General features: G+C 41.5%; 1 protein-coding gene across 1 annotated transcript; it reads right to left on the reverse strand.

Moving 5' to 3' along the window:
- Window positions 1-4,967: 4,967 nt before the first annotated feature.
- On the reverse strand, window positions 4,968-13,765 carry LOC110084586 (tetraspanin-3). The gene has a single exon (XM_078384882.1). It carries the CDS (start codon window positions 11,320-11,322, stop codon window positions 10,495-10,497), a length of 828 nt encoding a protein of 275 aa, XP_078241008.1. The 5' UTR covers window positions 11,323-13,765; the 3' UTR covers window positions 4,968-10,494.
- Between the last annotated feature and the right edge of the window lie 7,495 nt (window positions 13,766-21,260).

Below are 21,260 nucleotides of genomic sequence, written 5' to 3' on the forward strand. Positions count from 1 at the left end.
TGTATGCATATTGGTTTGAGCATGTGGCAGTTTAATTACCCTCTTGAATACGCGAAACACATCTTTGTCATATCTGCTTATATCTGAAGGCAGAGCCACGTTATAATGCTAATTAAAGTGGGATGCTGACAATTTCTCTCCATACTCAAATTATATCCCATCTGTCTTGTCTCGTGCTCTCTCTTTGGATTAATTGTGGGTGGGAAAAGGTTTTTTCCTTGGAGTTTCATTGAAGGTAGGTGTGTGTGTGTGTGTTGAAGGGAAGTCAGTTTTAATGAAGATGTGTACACACACACACACACACACACACACACACACACACACACACACACACACACACACACACACACACACACACACACACACACACCCTTTTCCCCCTTATGCACATGACAGGGCAAAGCCAAATTAAAGAAGCTTTCCAGCTAATGTCTTTCTAATATATCTATCTATCAAGGTCACGGTTTCTGAAAGACCTGCATGACAGCAGGTAATTCTTTCCCCACAGCTAGCACCTTATCTAATAGGATGCTGAGTACTACAAGATACTGGGTATCTAGATATTACAAACAAAACACAGTCACTGTATCCCAAGGGCCACTTGCATTTTGACTGGACAAGCTGCCACCCAGGCCAGTTTGGCAAACTGTTTTTTAAAAAAGAAAGGAAAGCAAGGATCTGGCAAGAAAGGGTGACCTAAGGCTTTGTGTGACTTTTCACATGCTTCCGTTTTGCTCTGTTAGTTGCAGATTTCTTTTGTCTTGTGATCAGAATACAAGCACAGTAAATGTGGCTGATTTTACACCTGCTGTAAATGAGAACTCATTTTCCTGTATTTTTGCTGACTGTTAAATAAGGATAAGAAGTTGTGTTTTAGTAAAAAGAAAAAATAGTTTCTCTCTTTTTTTGGAGGAAGAGGACATTGATTCCTGAAAGTGAGCCTGTAAGGTTCATCTTAATGAAAGAGGGGAACCTGAAAGTTTTGTGTTCTTTCAAGTTTATTTCTTTTGTTTGACCTTTTGTTCACCCTTTATCTGTCAATTGCCAAGTACATGTTTCATCCAGTAGTGTTGCAAGGACTGCTAGCAGCAACCAATCAGAAAATCCAATGGAAAGAAAGAGTAGGAATTTTGAACATGGAAAAGTACCTGGATAAGTTGGAAACCAGTGAGAGTGTTTTTCTCTCTCTTTGCTTTACTTGTTCCTTGTTGGTGTGCACGCTGCTCCGTCTTGTGTTGTCCAGCCACCTTGCTGGCTATGCCTGCCCTGTGCCTTGGAGGCTTTCCTTTTTTCCCCTTAATTTTTTTGGGGAAATCTTTGGGGGGAAAGCCATAGATACAGGAACTAGACATAGTTCCTGTATGAAATGTAGGTTGTGAATGACCACCCTGGATTGAAGAAGGCTTGACCAAATCAGCAACACTTCAGCTGTGTCAAGATAGGGGCTTCAAGCATGCAGCCTTCCAGATGTTTTAACCACCACCATAATCCTTTACTGCTGGCCATGCAATCAGGCTGGAGTTCCTGGAAGTTCAAGTCCAAAAGATCTGGATGATCATATGTTCCCTGCCAATGGCAGCCCCACTCTACCACATGATGCCCAGAAGGCAAGAGTATCCTGGCCCTAAAGGTAGCAGGAAAAGGAAAGTGATATTGCAGGGCTTTTTAAGAACTGCTTCACACAATACCGAGCCTAGAAGATGGCACAACCCAGCTTCTCATCTAGGGAAGCTGACATTTTTATTATGAGCCGGTACGTTATTAATGCATGACAATAGAAATATATCACAGTGCATTAATTTATTCCGGTGGAATAAGCACTGATTTAGGATCATCAATTGCTGGGAGAACATTTAGATTTGGTGATTAGGATGGAAGATGATATAGGCTTTAAAATTTACACAAGGGAGGGCAGTGGCTATTGGAACCACCAAGATATATTTCTAGGAGCATGGATATTTTTCACTGTCATTCTTCATAGACAGGGTTATGAAATCTGCAGTTTTCATTATATTATTTCCCTAAATTGAGTATTAATGAACGCATTCTTTCTTGTCGGCCAAATACAATTAATGGCAGCTGGAAGACTGCAGCTTCCTGGCCCTGGAGTTTCTTGTTTAGCTGCCAACGAACTCTCAGCAAAGCTGAGGCAGAACTTGAACTATATACAGTATATGTGGGTTGGAAAGTTCCTGAGTTGCCAGTTTCTGAGATAAACACTTGTAAAGCAAGTTAAATTAAAGCCTATCAGGGATATGAACCACCTATAACACAGGTACAGAGAAGATTTGACTCTCCAAAAGTTGTTAGATTGCTGTTCTAAGAATCCTTTCTCACTGTCTAATCTATGGTGGTGAGTTGTTCAATTTGATTTCGAAAGCATTTGGAGGACCAGGGCATCAACACCCCTGATGTGATGGCAAATGTTGTGGTCTTAGGCACTCATACAGGAATCCCTTCATCAACATTAACATTATCAATTGAATGTATTCGCAAAGGCTTTCACGGCCGGGATCTAATGGTGGTTGTGGGTTTTTCGGGTTCTTTGGCTGTGTTCTGAAGGTTGTTCTTCCTAACGATTTCCTAAGACTTTTTTTGGTTAAAATGATTTGGGAGAGGTTTCATTTTATTTTATTACTTGTGGGGTCCATGGTGGCCTGGGTGAGCCAAAATGTCTCTACAGGTCATATACTGTATGAGGCCAATAGACCAAATGTTACCCACCCCAATTTAAAAGACTAAACAATTTAAACAAAGTTCTTTTTAAAAATCCAGTTTATGACTGTGGGATATTGTGCTTCTGTATCCATAATTTGAAATGCCAGGAAATAGCATGATATTGCCACACAATATTGTGTCCATGTAGCCAGCAGGAAAAAGGATACCAAGCCTTGCATAGCCAAATGTTGACACCACAAATGGCAGCAGTCAGGATGGTTTACAGCAGTAGTCCCCAACCTTTTCCCAACCGCACACCCACAGGGGAGCAGCGCTCACTCATGCACATGCACATGTTGCACTCTAAGGGGGAGCACATGTGCAAACGCATGGCACACTCACAGGGGGTAGAATGTGTTTACGCGCATCTGCACAACGGTGTTCGAAAGGGGGCACTCATGGGGGGCAGGAGGTCTGTGGCCCAGTCCTGGATAGGCCGCAGACCTCTGCCAGCTTGTGGACCAGGGGTTGGGGACCTCTGGTCTACAGGACACCCTCTTGTGCTCACTGCCATTCACGAAGTGACACCAAGCAAAGGAAAAATCACAGAAACTGCCTCTTTTTTCATCAATTAGCCACTTCAAATCCAAACACAAAGCAACTGTCATGGCTGTTTTTCAACAAGTATGAATGAGAGTGAGTACAAGAAGGTATCCTGTAGACTATCTTGACTGCTGCCATTGGTGTTATCAACATTCAACTGCCTTCTACTGTTCAAAGCTTGGCATCCTTTTTCCAGCTCACAACATGGGCATGCTATGAATAAGCTTAAAAATTAGTGAGATGGGTTATTTCAACAGATGTTGAGGAAATAACTATATGTTTGTACTGGCTGCCAATATGTTTCTGGTCTGAGTCCAAGTTGTTGGTAATGATTTCCAAAGTCCAGAATGGCTTGGGACCTGGATGTTAAAAGGGAACCCTCTCTTTATAAACCTGACCAATCACCAAGATAAGCTGGGAAGGCTATCCTATGTGTCCACTATGAACAGTTCAGTATATGGAGACATTTGAGAGAGCTTTTTCTGCTGTAGCACTTCAACTGTGGAATACTCTCCCATCAGAGGCTTGATTGGCACCAACAATGGCATGATTATTTATTAGAGCCTTTGGGAATTGAAGATCATGGCCTGTGCAGGTTTTAGTCCAGTAGTCTTCAAGACTTAATGTTATATTGTGTGTTTTAAATTGTTTGCTTTTAAATTGTTTGTAATATCTTGTGTTTCAAAATTGTTTTATACAGCTCTGTAAACCTGCCATGAGATCTAGGAAGACCCAGCATGTGGAATTGTCACCTACAACTTACTGCACTCTCCAAATGTCAACTATTGAATGTCATTTATTTGAATAATAAAGCAGCAGCAACAACAACACAGAACTCTCTCTCTCTTTCTCTTAATGTATCTGCATGCGTGTGGTCTGCAGTAGCTTTCTGTGTCTTATGCCTGAATTTGACACACAAGAGTCTAAGTCTACATATATGAATGTGTGTAGCCTCCTAGAAAAGTGAAGGGTATAAAATGTGTCCATCAGGTGCATGCCTGAGCTTCTGCGCACAGAACCAGTGGTTACTAGTCCAGTTCCTCATCTGTTGCTCAGTGTACAGGACAGATGCTTACTACCAAGGTCTACTACCAGTTGATTTGTTCAGATCAAATCCTTGTGAAATAACAGCACTAGAGCGGGCCATATTTTCCCCACACCCTCTTCTGAGCTGGCAACGTTGAAGGAAAAGGGAAGGAACAGGAGGGTCAAGAGCAGATAGATGGCAGTAGTTGTTGTTATGTGCTGTCAGGTTACACCAGCTTATGCCGACCCTATGAATAAGCGATCTCCAAAATGTCCTGTCCTCAGCTGATCTGCTCAACTGTTGCAAACTGAAGCCTGAAGGGAGTCAGTCCATCTTGTACTTGGTCTTCCTGTTTCCCTCCTGCCTTCCACCTCTCCCAGCATTATGATCTTTTCCAAAGAATCCTGTCTTCTCATGATGTACCCAAAGTAGGACAGCCACAGTTTCAACATTTTTGCCTCCAGAGATAGTTCAGGCTTGATTAGATCTAGGAGGACCACTGTGGGGGAAAAAGAAACCCTCTTATATTCTCTAAGGCTGCAGTCACACCAGCAAAATGTTTCTAAGTTACTCCTTGTGAATTTTGGCCCTTATTTTTTTTTTTAGTTCAGATGACGCAAGACGTTTATTGATTCTTTTATCCCCCCTCTGTGCTACGTCCACATCAAATCCAGCCCACTGGGAGGTTACTACTATATTTGTTCCATGTTTCATCACACAGTGCAACTGCCATCACATTAAGTGTGTACTCCAAAACCAATCCATTTCCTATGCATCTGGCATGCAGTCCTACCTCCCTCAACCACTGTCGTTCAACTCCCTTAATTTTTTTTTATACTTCTGTAAAATACCAAGCATCAGTCCCTCTACTGACTTTTGACTGCCACTGCAGTGTTCTGTGCCCCATAGAGGGTAATGAAGCACAGAAATAAGAAGAAATGACCCAGATCAGTATGTGGCTAGCAAGGATGTTTTGCTGACACATCGATGTACCCCCCACAGTTTTTTGTAAAAAAGGGGGAGGGGTAAGGCAAACAAAAAAGGAAGATATGCCCCACATGAGGGGTGCAGACCTATGTTCTGCATCTAATTCAACCCCCAAAAGTGGAAAGGTTAAAAAATGTATGAACCACTATCACAGGATATATGCCATGTGACCACAACATGCAACTATATATGAAGCAGAAGACGCAAGAAAGAAGGGGGGCATTTCTCTTGTGTGACTGCAGCCCAAGTTTGGTGCACATGCTTCTCAGCCACACATCAGCTTGGCTATGAAACAGTGTGAGCAGAGGCATGCCATCTCTAGTGACACTCCACTTCTGTTTCTTGCTTCAGTGTGGAAATCCCAAGAGCAGGAAGGGTTGCAGGTTAACATCCATCCATTTTTGCTCTCACAGGAGGCCATGTGAATAAACACACTTTGGGGTTCCCTGTTTACATCTACTTAAATGTTTTTCACAAGCTGAAGAAAAAGTAAGAGTTCACTTGTTACCTTGGAGGGCCAGATTACATTGTTCAACCTACTGCCTGATTTTGTCTGTCTGTTCACTTATTTAAAAATTATATACAGTATATGAGAGAGAGCAAGAGAGAGAGCGAGAGAGAGAGAATTGTACAATGAAACATCAGTCACTTTAATTTATGTGGATACACACATTTCATAAATCTAGTGGTAACGAAAGTAGGATTCTGGTTAATCTTCCAAGAAGCTGACACATACGTCTCAATCAGAAATTAACAGATTTCCAAACCTCATAAGGGAAGAAGATATAGTCGCTGCAATAGCAGCTTGACATTGTCATCAGGAGAGACATTTATCAAGCAACGGATAAGAAGTCTCTTACAAAGAAGCAAATCTCTCCAGCTACTACTGGGATCAATTGCCACCCACACTAAACTCCCTTTAATTAAAAAAAGAATATCTCTGAACCATGTTGGTGGGATAAATACATACAGCCTCCAGCAGCATCTCTTGCCCAGGGCAATGGGACTGTATTTGTACCACTTGGATAATAACGAATGATGAAGCCATTGCATGGCTCTTCCTTCTCATCCTGTGACTGTTAATCTCTAGGAACAGAAGAACCTGCTTTACACTAAGCTGGGTCAAAGGTTCATCTGGATTTGCATTGCCCCCTGTAGCCTTCTCTTACCTGGTGCTTTCCAGAGGTTTTGAACTAAAATTCCTATCAGCTGCAGCTAATATGGTCAATAGTGAAGGACCATGGGAGCTGGATGGAGTCTAAAATATCTAGAAGGTACCACACTGAGGAAGGCTGGGCTACACCGTCAGGGAGTGACTTCTTATGGTTTCAGACAGACGTCCCTTCCAGTATTACCACAAGGTGCCTGGGACTGAACGTGAGCTCTTCTCTGTGCAAAGCAGGGGATTCATCCCAGACCAATCACAGGGACCATTTTATTCCCAGTTCAGACTTCAGGGAAACTGTCTGTCTGTATTTCACTTGTATCTCACATTCCTCCACTGAGCAAAACAGAACATATGACTCTATTCCTCCCCACATTGTCTTCACATAGATCTTGCAAGGTAGGTATGGCTGAAAAAAGTGAGACTAGCCTAAGGTCACCAGTGAGTTTCAGAATCTGGATCCAAGTATCTTGAGTCCTGGTCCCACAATCTAACCACTGCATCATGCTGGCTTCCTTTGGCATTTGCTTTTTTAAAAAAATAAATTTGTCTGTGCTCATGTGTAGCAAAGAAAGAGGTTCCATTCTTCTTCTTCTCTCTAATTGCATTCCTATCCTCACTTCGCCATGCAGTAAGTAGGTAAGGAGCTTTGTAAATAAATGGAAGTGGGAGACTTCCTGGCTCTTGCTCCTTCTGAGCCTTCAGCCACTCTCTGCTGGTGTAAGGCAGTATGATACTTGACTGAACTCCTTAAATTAGTGTCCTGCCCTGGGATGCAGTGGAAGTGCAATTAGCAGTGCCCTTTCACTTCTCTAAGAGAGCAGACATATGTGGCATGTTGAACATGCCCAATCTTATCTAATCTCAGTGGTTGAGCCTGGACAGTATTTGGATGGGAAGCCAACTCAGGAATACTCTGCATGCAAAGTGTTTTGAATGGACCCTGGAAAGATGGCCTGCTGCTGTAGCTGAGGTCTGCAGTCAGGGACACAGCACCCCACTTTTAGAGATTTCAGGGTCAAAGCCTGAGATTGAGAACAGACTCTTGGTGATGTCACAGAAGCAGGTAGGCAAGGGTTAGGAAGGAGGACACTTTCCTAGGCTTTGTGTCATTGCTGCTGGGGATTGTTAAACAAGAAAACTCAGGAATCCAAATGGCACCAAGGGTTGAACGGTGGCATCTCAACAAGCCAAAAGCAAAAGGTAAGAACTGGGGACAGAGTCAGTGAGCACATGTTGCTTCCATGGCTTCGCATGCTGAGAAGAAAAATGACTTCTCAGTGGTGGTTGAGAGTGGCCTCCTTTTACTATGTGTAGTCAGCCAGAAGGTAGGTTACCTGTTCACAGTCTTTTCCACTCAGGCAAGGCATACTCTGTAATTCTGCTTAAATTATGAAGATATTTTCTAATTATGTAACTGGATACCTAAATTAACACATGCCACTTTATCCAAATGAATGTCCTTTTTTGATCTCCTTTTTTGGTGATGTATGTCCTCCTTTTTTTAGTGCTATGTAGATAGCCGACGCACACTCATGTGCACGCACACACACACACACCAGTAAATTTCTTTGGCCAACCAGGGATTTAAACTGAAATCTCCTAATTCTGCAATTGACATTTCATGCACTACAGCCCCCTGGCTATTAGGCGATACCTTTACTGCACCAAGAAAATCTCAAAAAATAGATTAGCTTTTGAGCCCTGCAAAACTTTCCATCTGGCTGGGCTTTGCAGAGCTGGAAGGAGGGAAGTGTGCGCGGGGGCGGGGGGACCCAGATTCGTAGATGAATACTCAATAGCTAATGCTGAGCTATTATGAGTAATACATCTATGAAGTTAGATCTTCATGTGTAATAAAGCATTGTATGGGAAACCTGTCTAGTAAGTTCTCTCATTTTTTAAATAGTATGGTTCTCTGTGTGGGGTCATTTTGTCAGAAAGGAAACAAAGCACACACAAACTCATATCACTACTGTGTATTGTGCGTGTGGCATGTCAATCAGGTGTAAGGTCAGTCCCCAGGACTGGACATTCTGGAAACATTTTTCAAACGATTGTTCCTGCTTAGATATTTCAAGAAAACTACAGTGACCAATATTTATTTATTTTCTATAAAATGTAATCTGCGGAAAATACAAAGCACAGGGCATTTCAGAGAGCTATTCAAGATTGCACCTTATTTTATTTATAGCCTATTTTCACTGAATGCTGTGTCCCAGGGTTGTTACCTGGTCACAGTGTTGTACAATATGGTGAGCTGTAGAATACCTCCATTTAAACTTTAGTAAGAATGTCTAACTAGGATTATATGTGCATATACTAGTTTAAATTAGCATGTGCAAATTCAATGCAACATATTCTCTCTCTCTCTCTCTCTTGCTGTTGCAAAGAATGGCCTCCTTTTTGTTGTTTTTTGTCCTTCGCAGCCTCCTTTCTGATGGTGTCTGTCTTCCTTTTTGGAAATAGAACAGGGATTATCCTAAACTGAAGCAGGTAGACACATCGTATGTCATGTCTTATCTCTGATGTGCTCAGTGCCACTCCTGTGTGTTTTGGAGGCCAGTAAGCTAGTAAGTGAACAGGACAGAAAGGCAGAAATGGATTTCCTATTCAGTGTGCTGCAGACTGGCAGAATAAATCAAGTTTGATGCTGTAGATTGTTGTAAAAAAGCTGTGAGCTTCACTTTACCCAACTGGTTTGGGTGTCTTAGCTCTTTGTTCCTAGGAGTAAATTCTGCAGATTATACACGAACCGTTTGTGAAACATTTTTAAGGTCACAGCAGCAGGATAGATGAATCAATAGATAGGCAGGAATGTCTTGTGGTCAGTTTATTAATAAACCTGCTTCAGAAGCCGGTCTAGGGTAACTCATTGCACGGTCAATGAATAATCATTAAAACATTGTACAAGAGCACATGGTTTTAATTTTTTAAAATAATAGACGGTCTGTACATTTGCTTTTCATGTAAACAGACAAGGCGTTTTTATCATCCCTATAATCATTTACCTGTTTCAGAAACAGAGCAAGGCAGGCTACTGACAAATAAAAAAACCATCAGCCATTAGGCAGGTCACCATCCCTGGTGTGAAAACAGGGTCCTTACAAACACACAAGAAAAAATTCCTTTCTTCCACCTGTTTCATGTTGAGTCACTTTAGCTACCCAAATGCTAAAGTAAAGATTAACTAGAACCCACCAGCCAAGGCATTGCCTGGCTAGTTCCAATCAATATGGAATATCTAGTCCCCATCCCATTTCCCAGTGTGTTTTCCTCCCTCAAGACTACCCATGCTCCAATGACAGCAGAAATCACTGTGCTTATAACACTTCCCTTTAATAGTACTCTTGAAAGATACAATTCTGTATCTAAGAATCTAATATTTCTTGGCCAAAATTCCTTAAACTATCCTTGCCTGTTTATTTTATGTCTTGCTCATTAGCCCCTCTTTTCTTTGGTTCGGTGTCTCTTCTACTTACTTTTCCCTGATACTTTTCTTTTAAAACCTACTGTGTGATCTATAGTAAACAAAGCAGTAGTCTCTACAATCTTCCCCCACCCCCGCCTTTCTTTTCTTAATGGAAGCTCTTCCCAGACTCTTAGGTCTGTGTGAGGTTTAATTCCTGTCAAAATGACAATTCCCCTCGCCCTCACTAACACTGAGTGGAGCTGCTAACATCCTAATAGCTCTACTTTCTGAGCCACTGACATGTTTGCCAACATTCCGTCCCAGCTTAGCTAATCAGTGCCAGAGGCTTCACAATCCACACACGCAACACTATAAAGGCTGCCCACTTCAGGAGGTTTTTGACATGCATGAATTTATTCAGGCGCACTTACAGTCCATGTCTTGAATTTTGAAAAATGTCGAGTAAAGTACACTGAAAGGAAGGTATAGTCTCTAAGGAAGCCATGGGCAGCATTTTGGCAGGGCTTCCCGCCCCACACACACACACACTTGTTTAATGCCTGCTATCTCAGCTTTAAACCAAATGCCTAATGGTGTCATGAAACACAGCAAGCACCAAAGCAGAGTGACCAGTTTTGCAAGTTATGAGAAAGTGGCTGATTCAAGCAGGTGGAAGTCTCGGTATGGCTGCTCCTTCATAAGCATCCCATTGACGAGAGCAGCTAGAATCTCCAGGCAACCCACCACCACACAACACCAGGCCATATATTGCATGACAAAACTGAGTCTTTCTTCCAGTTTTTTGAGGCAGCCTTCTTCAAAGAGTTTCTCCGGCTCACTCATGTTGCCATGGCAATCCAAGTGAGTCCCTTTGCAGCAGCTCTCAGGGGCAATGCCCGGTCTTGTTGTTCGGAGATGGTTCTGAGGCATCCTCATCCAGTCTGTGTAATTGGAGAGCCCACAGCATCCCAGCTGCTTATGGATTGTGTCCACTGCTTCACTGCCACAGTGAGCTGGAGCAGTCCTGTTACACCGGTGAAAGAAAGGCTGCATGTTGTTTTTAAGTTGGTCACTTGTGTTGGTCAAATAGATCCGAGTCATCACAGCTGAAGAGGCTTCCAAACAGAGCAGGACCAAAAACAGGTACATCAGAGTCCCCCGGTAAGGGCGAGAATTCCTCACTGGTTCATATATAGCCAAAGCACCGGTGGGAAAAAGCAGAAAGGCCGCAGTGATCGCCAGCCAGCCTGGCACAGCAAAGAATGAGTTGTGAATAAAGATCCTGTAAATCTGGTAAGTGAGGATCACAAATATGCCTCCAAACAATAGAGCTACAGCTGCTCCCCAGAGAAAGAAACCAAGGAATGTCAACATAACTCTAGCAAAGACTCTGTTCCAGGACTGGGTTTTGTACATTAAGGAAGGGCTACAGTTGAAACTATACCTTGTCCCCTTCATTTTAGAAATCATTCTTCATTGCACTCTTTCAGCAATAACAATGAAGTCCCCTTTCCAGAAGTCCTTCCCTGTTTCTATCCTGATAGAGATGGTATGTAAGGACTATCCTGATCTTTCCCTAAGTACATGAGAAACCGTCTTGTTAATAGCTTTGCCTTTATAAACAAAGCTCTCATCCTTCTAAAACTTATATACCAACATAACTTAAAGATACTAACTTGAGTCCAAAAAGTACTTTTCCTAGTTCTGCCAGTAAGGAGGCCATTCTTACACCTGGTCAAAAACTACTAGGTCATGTAACCTCCAATCCACCTAATCTGATTGATTGACAAGGGCTCTCCAGAGGTGGAGGGAGAGGTCTTGTGTATCAAATCTCATGGGATATTTTACTGTCTGAGACCCTGACAGCAGAGTCCAAATTTTATCTTTGGGGTTGTTTGGATCTTTTTTTCAGGAATGGTTAGAAGACAACATACTCTACTGGCTCTAGAGGTTTGCTTAAGGGGTAGGAGGGAGGCAGTGTGGCATACACAGTCCTATTCTGTGACACACTTCCACTTTTTGCACTCCAAATGTCTGCTTTTCTAGTGATAGGACTGGCCTTCCCTTCCCTAACTTTAACACTCACATTGGAGATGCCTGGGATATTAGGTCAGGGATCTTTTTCATGCAAAACCCATGTTCTCTTGCTCAATTCAATTCTGACTCAAACAAGTGGTTGCAGGATGAGGGCTGGGCTTATTAGATGGCTCTTTGGTGGATTTATCACAGCTACAAGTTGGATGAACCTGTGTTACATCTCCATATCAAAACTCAGTGACCACCAGATAAAACTAACCTGCTATATGTCCGATAAACTTTTATTCTCCTGAGATTACTAACTGTTCTGAAGACAAATCCACTAGGCCTACTGTTGTGCTTGGAACAGCACCTTCAGTGTTAAGCATTCTCACCTGGTATAACCACAGCTGTTTGCTGAATGGCTGCTATTAAAGGCATATCTACAGCAGTTGGTTGAGAAGCTGGCAATCCCATGAGTTGGTTCTGCAAAAAATGGGTCATGAAACACATGACTGTTGGGCAGTATTCAGCCTAGTGGGCTTCTCAGGCCTGTGTTATACATCAAAGGGCATTGAATGATGGGCCACAAACTAGTATTTGCTAATGAATGTTCATTTACTTTGCAATCAAGAGAGGAGAGAGTCATTTTCAAATAAATGGCAAAGGCAAATCAGCAGCTGCTGGCAAGTAAATGGCAATCCTCTATGTATTCTTAGTGATTCAACTAAATTAAGGCAGCACTCATCACTTGTGTAAGTCATTAAGATTGTGCCAGGAGGTAGGATTTTTGAATTGAATATTCAAACCTCATGCTCCACTTATGTCTCACAGAAAGGAAAGACTGTGATTCAGTATGTACTTCACTAGGAATGAGCCCATTGTGCTCAGTGAGACTTTGTTAAAGAGGCATGTAAAGAATTACACTGCAACACTGTTTCTAGGTAAGCCTTAACTATGTGATAGATAAAACTGTGCCAGTAAGAAAAATGGACAACTTTTTCTCTTCCCCCTCCCTTTCTTTAACTCATATCTTGCAAGACTGGTTAAGGACATATGGAGCTATTTATTTCTCTCTTTATGTTGATTTAGAAGCCTGTTTTATCTTATTTCTCCATTAATCTGAGCATGTAAATACAATTTTAGATGTATCTTCTATCAATTTATGTGTTTCTTAAAACCCTAAATTCTGTCAAAATACATTTTCTAGACATCTTTCCTGTCATTGTAATAATATGTCTAGGAATATTTAAATTGCTAAAAAATATGTTGCAACATTTGAAAAAGTGTGGAATTCTGTAGTCGGTTGCCCGTTTGTTAAAGATTTGACTGTGTGTACTAGTGCTTGACAACAAGTTTTAAAACATATATAGGATATATATTCTATTCCTAGAAACACCAAGATAGGTAATTAGGAATTATGCTGTTCTGCATTTTTTGCCAGTTTATCCCGAATATGTCAAAGAGCAGGTGTCTGCTCCCTTGCTGTGACTCCCCAAAAGACTGCCCTATTTGAAGAAGGCTGCTAAGTGAGCAGGAAAAAAAAATAAGGTGGCTTGCCTTGTTCCACTGCCTTTAGCAGCAGTGTGATGTGCAGAAATTGGCACCTGAGAAGTTGTTGATATCATGGGAGCAAATAAACATTATTACTCTGCACCTGTCTGACTGACAATGTCAGGCTGCTGTCAAAGGCAAAGGGGAGGCAAAGAAATTTGGCAGTGCACTTTTCCCAGACAAAGTGGAACATTAGCTTTCTCCTTTCCACACACTCCCTGTTCCTGTCTTTGAACTTCTTCCTCAAATTGCCATAAAACAGGGGGAAAAAACACAATATGGCGAAACCCTGCTCCCTTCCAAATCTAATATTTATTTATGTTGTAATTACCCACAGTAAGGTATGTGTGTGTTTTAAAAAACATTTAACTGGGGGTTATCTGAAAACAGGCAAGAAACCACATGTTTCACAGGTCCATCTGTTTCACAGGCTGTCCAGGACTGGGATATTTCCCACTACTACTCCCAGTGTGCAGTCTGGACACTCTTGCCACGTGAGGAGAAAAGAAACTGCTGGAGCTGTCCCTTAACCTTATCAAAACCAATGCGGCCAATGCCAAGGTGGGTTGTGTTAACCTTTGTGCTAAAGGTGCAATGGAGAATATAACCAAACCACTTCCTCTAGCACAGTTTGCTCTGAGATCTGTTTCTTCACCTGAAGACCTGAGGAAACCTAGGGGTTTCCTGGGACCAGGAAACATTAAACAACATGGTATCACTATCTGGTTGAATGAGGCACTAGGCAGCAGATTTGGCCTAGCATGAAAAAGCACCAAATAAATGTTGATTCATCACTATTGGCTGGAATCTCATTACATATTTATCCCAGTGTAGCTCCATCAGCATAATTCTCAGTGATGAATTCCTGCAAGTTAAAAAGTCAGTGTAGGCATTTATTGTTGTGGGCCAAATTGCACAACTCGGAGCATGACAGCAGATAGCTGTGCTGACTTCTTAACTTGTCACTGGTATGTCCACTGAAATTCATGTCAATGGAATTACACTTGGAGCATGACTAGTTGGATTCTGTCCATAATATTCTGACTGCCCGCAGCAGGCAGATTCCACCCCTCACCAGTAACCAAATAGCTTGGCCAGGCTTTGGTTCTACGTACCTGGATATGACGTAAAGAATGCAGATGAACAAGGAATGGGGTGGTGGGAGGTTCAGTTGGCTGTTCCCCATCAGGCAGCAAAATTTCTTGGGCTATCCCACCTGGGATCCACTTAAACTGTAGATTGCTTCAAAGCCACATGCTATAATCAATCTTATTTTCCATTCCTTAATACATCACAGCTCCTCTTTTGTCCCTCTTTTTGCCTTTTCGGAATATTCAGTTTGACATCTTTGAGGATGAATTGTAGCATACTCATTGTTTAGGTTGTGGCAGATTAGGACTCTGTGGCCCACCACATGTTATTAAATTGCAGTACTAATCTTTCCTGAGCATTGGGTGTACTGACTGGGGCAGCTGGGAGTTGGATCATAAAATCATAGAATAAATTTGTTGGAAGGTGCCTATATGGCCATTGAGTCCAACCCCCTGCTCTGCAGGAATCCAAATCAAAGCAGATCTGACAGATGGTTGTCTAAATTTCTCTTGAATGCCTCTAGTGTTGGACCACTCACCACCTCTCAAGGTCATTGGTTCCATTGTTGTACTGCTCTAAAACATTGAGAGGTTTTTCCCGACATTCAGAGTAAATCTGGCTTCCTGTAATTTGAGTCAATTGGGGCACCAGAAATAATTAATTTAATTTAATTTAATTTAATGCTTCCTACCATCCCTTCAATTGTAAAACATTCACATATTCATTTGTACAATGCAGTACCCACATTCTGAAAGATATCTCCACAACTGTAGAGGTAAAGGTTCCCCTTGTCAAATTGTCCAGTCATGTCTGACTCTAGCGGGCAGTGCTCATCCCCGTTTCTAAGCCATGGAGCTAGCATTTGTCCATAGACAGTTTCCGTGGTCACATGGGCAGTGTGACTAGACACAGAACACCGTTACCTTCCCACCGTGGTGGTACCTATTTATCTACTCACATTTTTACATGCTTTCGAACTGCTAGGTTGGCGAGAGCTGGGACAAGCGACAAGAGCTCACTCCATTGCATGGATTCGATCTTATGACTGCTGGTCTTCCAACCTTGCAGCACAGAGGCTTCTGCAGTTTATCCCAGAGTGTCACCATGTTCCCTCACAACTGTGTACTTCTCTCAAAATTCCCTCAGATTTTCCCAAAAGGATACTTCTTCATTTGCTATGAAATTCTTTTTTTATATATATAAACAGCAATGTTTCCACGTCACTGAGAAATTTCAATATTGTTATCAGAGCTCTTGTTTGCTTCTCTCAAACCACTCCTATTTCATGCAAGCAAGACTTGACAGAACCATAAAATTAATTTTACATTTCACATTAGCTACAGTTTGGGTAAACAGAGATTTTTGCAGAACCTCCCTACCTTGAGAAAATTTACTGCTTCTCATTCATTTCTTTTGCTTCTTAGAAAGATGTTTTAGCCAAGCACAAGCACCTTCAGACTTGACTAAAATATTGCTTTCTGTGACATTTAGTATCAGACTCAGTAATTTTGTCCTGGTCATACCATCCAGCTTATACAAACAGTTGGGGATTCTCTTCTAAATGTACCAATGTTTCTTGGAAATGGATATTAGAGATGCACAGTATGTACCTTTTTGGCTGTCCTAATGCCAACTGGATAGCTCAGTGAATTAAATATCTGGCTGAGAAGGCTGGAAGTTCAGTTCCCCACTATGCATCCCAGAAAAGCCACCTTGTTTAGCCTTAGGCAAGCTGCATAGTCCCAGGATGACCCCAGAAGAAGGGCATGTTCAACCACCTCTGAGAATTCTCTGTTGGAGTTTTATTTACAACCTCACATGCTATCTGTAGTTTGAGTGACTGTGAGGGATTTCTCTGGGCTGTGGTGATTATCTTTCCAGCACTGACCAATAATTCCTTCCAGCTTTCTGAAATTCAAAGACAGCCCCACCTCTCTGCTGAATGTTTCATCCTTTTCTTTTGTCAGTTGGTGGCAGTTTGTTGCTGTTGATCTGTTTGGTTGGCTGGAAATCCAAAACTCTGCATCACCCTCTACCTAGAAAACCCTGAAAAGGGTCATGATAAGTCAGAATTGACTTGAGGATACACAGTTGTTATTATTATTAACAAAGGTCCTGTCACAACATGGATTTGGGATTTTTTCCACAGTAGCTCCTGTGTTGTGCAGCTAGGAGCTCTAATTGATGGATTGACTGATTTTGTGGAGATCCATTTGACTCCAAGCCTTGCCTCATTTCTGAAGTGCTGTGAACTTCTGCAGCACCACATCACCCTTATTTTATGTGGCCAAGAGAGAGGGGAATGTTGATGTTCTTTTCAATATATTTTAGTAAAATGTGTATTGGCTATGTCATGAGATTTTTATGGTCAAATTTTAATGGATTGGATTGTTTCTGTACACCATCTTGAGCTAATAGATAAGAGGGTATAAAAATCCAGGAGGAAAAAAAAATAAATTAGAATAGACTCCTCTGTGTCTTTTCCTGTGACAGATCAGTCTTACATGATGAATGTTGTCCTGTTTTCTCTGGGGGATGTTTCTGCATATGGAATGATGAGGGCCGAAATTCAAATGCAAATGTAATCACTAATGCAGCATAGATAAAATACTTTCTGATACACTGCTGAAAGCATAATTCTTCAAGTTAATAAAATAGCTAGCAATATCCTCTTTTTCTTTGCATTATTGTTATACCAATGGAAGATAAATAATGAAATGTTTTGATGGAAAAGAGGGGGGGTGTCAAAAAGATCCATCATTGCACAATAAGGGCTTGATCAGATGAACATTTGTCCCTCTGTCCACTGTGGGAATGGTTTGATTTGCTCTTTTTTCCAGCAATCACACAACATAATTGCCTGAGCAAACCCAATCTTCAGAGCAGTCTTACCCACACCTTTTTGAGACCCTCTTAGAGGTGTTTGCTCTCTTTTCTTTTAATGCACATAGGATTGCTCTGTTTTGGTCTGTTTCCAGTGTATTGTTGTTCTATGGAAGAGATCAAAAGCAAGTCTACTTATGGCTGGGATTTCTGACAATTGAAAACAGAGGGGCAGGAGAAGTCATTTTCTCAAAAAAAGGAAAGGAAAAAAAAGAGAGAGAGACTCTAATAGATGATCACTGATGCATTGCATCACTTCAAACAAAACAGGAAAAAAATAATATTTTCTTTGGTTTCTCTTAAAGGACCAGTGAAGAAACTGCTCACACCCAAGTTACTTTCTTAAATAAAGACTTCCTCTGACCCTCCACAAAGAAGCAGAGGAAGTGTTCAGTCTGCTGATATCCTGAACTTATTAAGCCATTTCATGATATTGGAAAGATCCAGACCAAGAAGAGGCACTTGAGCTCTCACATGCCATTTGGAGGTGAAAATCACAACAAATGGAATATTGCACATCCACACACACCCCAAAGCGACTCTACTTAACCTGCACCAGTCCATGCCAAAAGAGTGAGTGTAGAGTAGCCCTAAGTTGAATTTTAGCTTGCTTTTATGTGCATGAGAGAAATTCAGGCTGACAACTGAACTGACAGCAGCCTGCTTTTGAGCTTATCTCATAAGACATGGATGTCACATCAAAGAACCGAGGAGGAATCTTGCACTGCCTTGATGGAGCATAAATACCATATTTGGGACTTCAGTGAATCATGCTGGTTCCAAACCATTCTGGTGTCATTTTGTACCAGAAAGAGCCACCTAATCCCTTACATAGAAAAAAGGGTGCAATCCATAATAGTGAACGTTCAGTAGCAATTGTTGCCACAGAATTTATTCATACCATCCTTTAAGGCTCCCTCATCAACTTATAAAGTTCCCACTCCTCCTACCTCTCAACCTTTCAGCTAACCGGTGTCTTGTCATGGTTAGATTGCTGGACTAGGATTTGTGAGGCTTGGGTTCAAATTCCCTCTCAGCCATGAATGTTGCTGGTTGAATAAGCAGGAATAAGAATGTGTTCCCACTTCGCCTATTTTCGTTAGGTTGTAGCCTGGGAAACAAGTGCAACTCCTTCCAGCTCTAAGCTGAAAAGTGCCCATAATGTCCAAAACAGGGTTTCATGCTCACATAAAAGTGTAACTAACATTCGGTGCTGAGTGCAATGCTTCTGCATTGTTCTCTTGTTGCTCTTTCAAGTTGAAATCAAAAGTTCTCAAATAACAATTTTTTGGTTCACAAGGGAGAATATGAAGGAAATTAGCCTTCTATTCCCCCCCTCCGCCCCAATTCCTTTGTTTTTTTTTTTATCACTTCATGTTTCAGCAGTAAAACTGCTTCTTTGTATCTGCAGAGTGTCATTTTGCTTTTGCCTTTCCCTCAGGATGAAGGTAGGATGTCTAGCCTTCACTCCGGTTTGGCTTCAGGTGTCATTTTATGGTCCATTCTTATTGGCTCCATAAAGATAAACCAGATGGAGAAAGATGCTTCTGACACTGATTTGGCTTCATAAGAACTGATGGGTGCAAAACATAATAAGCTCTTCATATAATGTGGCTGTACATTATCTAGCTAATCTAGCTAATGTTCGAAGCCAGGTAAGAGCTGTAGAAATGCTTCCTGCACTTATTCTGACATTCTGTGGGGGAAAGAAGTGAGGAAAAGAACGAAAATGAAATAATTTCCTGCAGGAAGAGAGAATATGGTTCCCACACAGCTACTAAATTGGAAGAATATTTTGCTCTTTTTGCAGCTCCCCATCAAAAAATATCATAAGTAACTTATTTTATATTTATTTATTATTGGATTTTTATCCTACCTTTCTAGACAGGAGTCTACTCAGGGCAGCTCACAATATATTATGCACAAACAGATTTTAAAAACAACAATTAAAATCTACAATAATAATATAGTCAAGATGGACGATAAACAACCAAACCAAGAAAAGTAAAAATCAAGTATTAAGTAAAAGTAAAAATCAAGTATTATAATAACTAACCTGGTTATATTAGGAATCTTCAAAGAAGGTGCCACCATAGTGGTAGAGGAAAGTCCATTTTGACCTCATTTAAATGATTCCACCACTATCTGTGGCATTTGGCAACCTAACATAAGAAAAAAATGGCAGGCAACTGCAATTTATTTTTTGACAGTGGGGAATAAAAAAAAAGGTAGGGAAATGGAAGTTTTGTTGTTGTTTTTTCTTTTTCTTTAAAGGGGAATGACAAAGGTAACATCAGATAAATGTCAGAAAATACAGTTGCTGATATATAGCACAGAGTCAAGCTTTAATTCTATCAGAAGTATATAAAACATAGGCTTTACATGGGAATGAAATAATCTTACTTTGCACAGAATCCACGCGACGGAGTGAGCTCCCGTCGCTTTGTCCCAGCTCTTAGCCAACCTAGCGGTTCGAAAGCATGCAAATGCAAGTAGATAAATAGGGACCACCTCGGTGGGAAGGTAACAGCGTTCCACGTCTAAGTCGCACTGGCCATGTGACTACGGAAGATTGTCTTCGGACAAAACACTGGCTCTATGGCTTCGAAACGGGGATGAGCACCACCCCCTAGAGTCGAACACGACTGGACAAAAATTGTCAAGGGGAACCTTTACCTTTAGGACCATTGAAACACTGGGGATTTGGGAGGCAACTTCTCTGTTATGTTCCATCAATATAAATGTTCCTGTGGTGCCCAAGCCTCCCTAAGGAGCACTTAGCACTTGGTCAGAGAGTTCGACAGGCCACTTGCCTACCACCTTTGTGCTGAGGCAAGTCCCAAGACCTCAGCAGTGCGTAGCGTAAGCCCCCTAAAGAAGCCTGACCTTAAAAGAACATTTTACTTTTACCCAGTACTTTGTAAGTACAGACACATGGACTTTGTGATTCCTTAGAACTCACAACAGCTCAGTTAGGTAGGGCTCTTAAAGACAGCTAGTTTGTGGCCCTCTCTTTACCTCCTGGATTTAGTCAGACCCTGCTGTACAAGAGACCAGTCCTTTTGTAAGAATTTTTATAATTATTTTTTATTAGAAAAATAGAGTTTCATAGAATCAGTTTATATTGCTCAAGCTTTAGCATAAAGAACATACTCAAAAATTATTACAGTTAAATAAAAAAGTAATGCCCATTAAAATAAAAAACACTACTAAGCTGGGCTAAGGTGGGCTAGCCCCACCTCCTTCTTTCTCTTCACTTCCATTCTCTCTCCTTCAAGCCACATGCTCAAACCATCAAGTTCTTTTTCTGTCCCATCATCATGGAATCAAACCTCTCCCACATAACTCATCGTCCATTTTCTACTTTCTCTAATTCCTCCCTTCTTGACACTTCATGGCTGTTAACCAATTAGCCTCAAAGGGCTCTAACACCTTCCTCTGCCCTCCATTCCCATGAAGATCCAGGGGTTTTATCTCTTCTCCCATTAGCTCAGAATGTTGAGTCTTTCATGGGCTTCTCAGTCCGACCTTCAGCTTTATCTTGAACCATGCTTCAGAAAAACACTCTCATAGCACTTAGAAAAATACATTCCAGTGTCTCTCAAATCATCTTCGCACAGAACCTGTCTGGCTCCATCTTACATTTCCCTGACTACATATCCCACACTTCTTCAACTCCATCACAGTGCCTACTCTCATTATGATTTATCATGCCAGAGGAGCTACAACAGCGCATTTGAATCCATAGAACTTATGGAAATATTGACTCACCATGTCCTCATTGATTCCATGGGCCTACCCTGGTGTGATTTATTACACCAAGCAAGAGGATGTCAGTGTGATATAACAAAGCATCAACCAAA

The sequence above is a fragment of the Pogona vitticeps genome, chromosome 2 (genome assembly GCF_051106095.1).
Source record: "Pogona vitticeps strain Pit_001003342236 chromosome 2, PviZW2.1, whole genome shotgun sequence".
In the NCBI taxonomy this organism is placed as follows: domain Eukaryota; kingdom Metazoa; phylum Chordata; class Lepidosauria; order Squamata; family Agamidae; genus Pogona; species Pogona vitticeps.

Excerpts from the sequence above, each read along its gene's own strand:
- LOC110084586 (XM_078384882.1), bottom strand. The coding sequence starts at position 11,322 with ATGATTTCTAAAATGAAGGGGACAAGGTATAGTTTCAACTGTAGCCCT.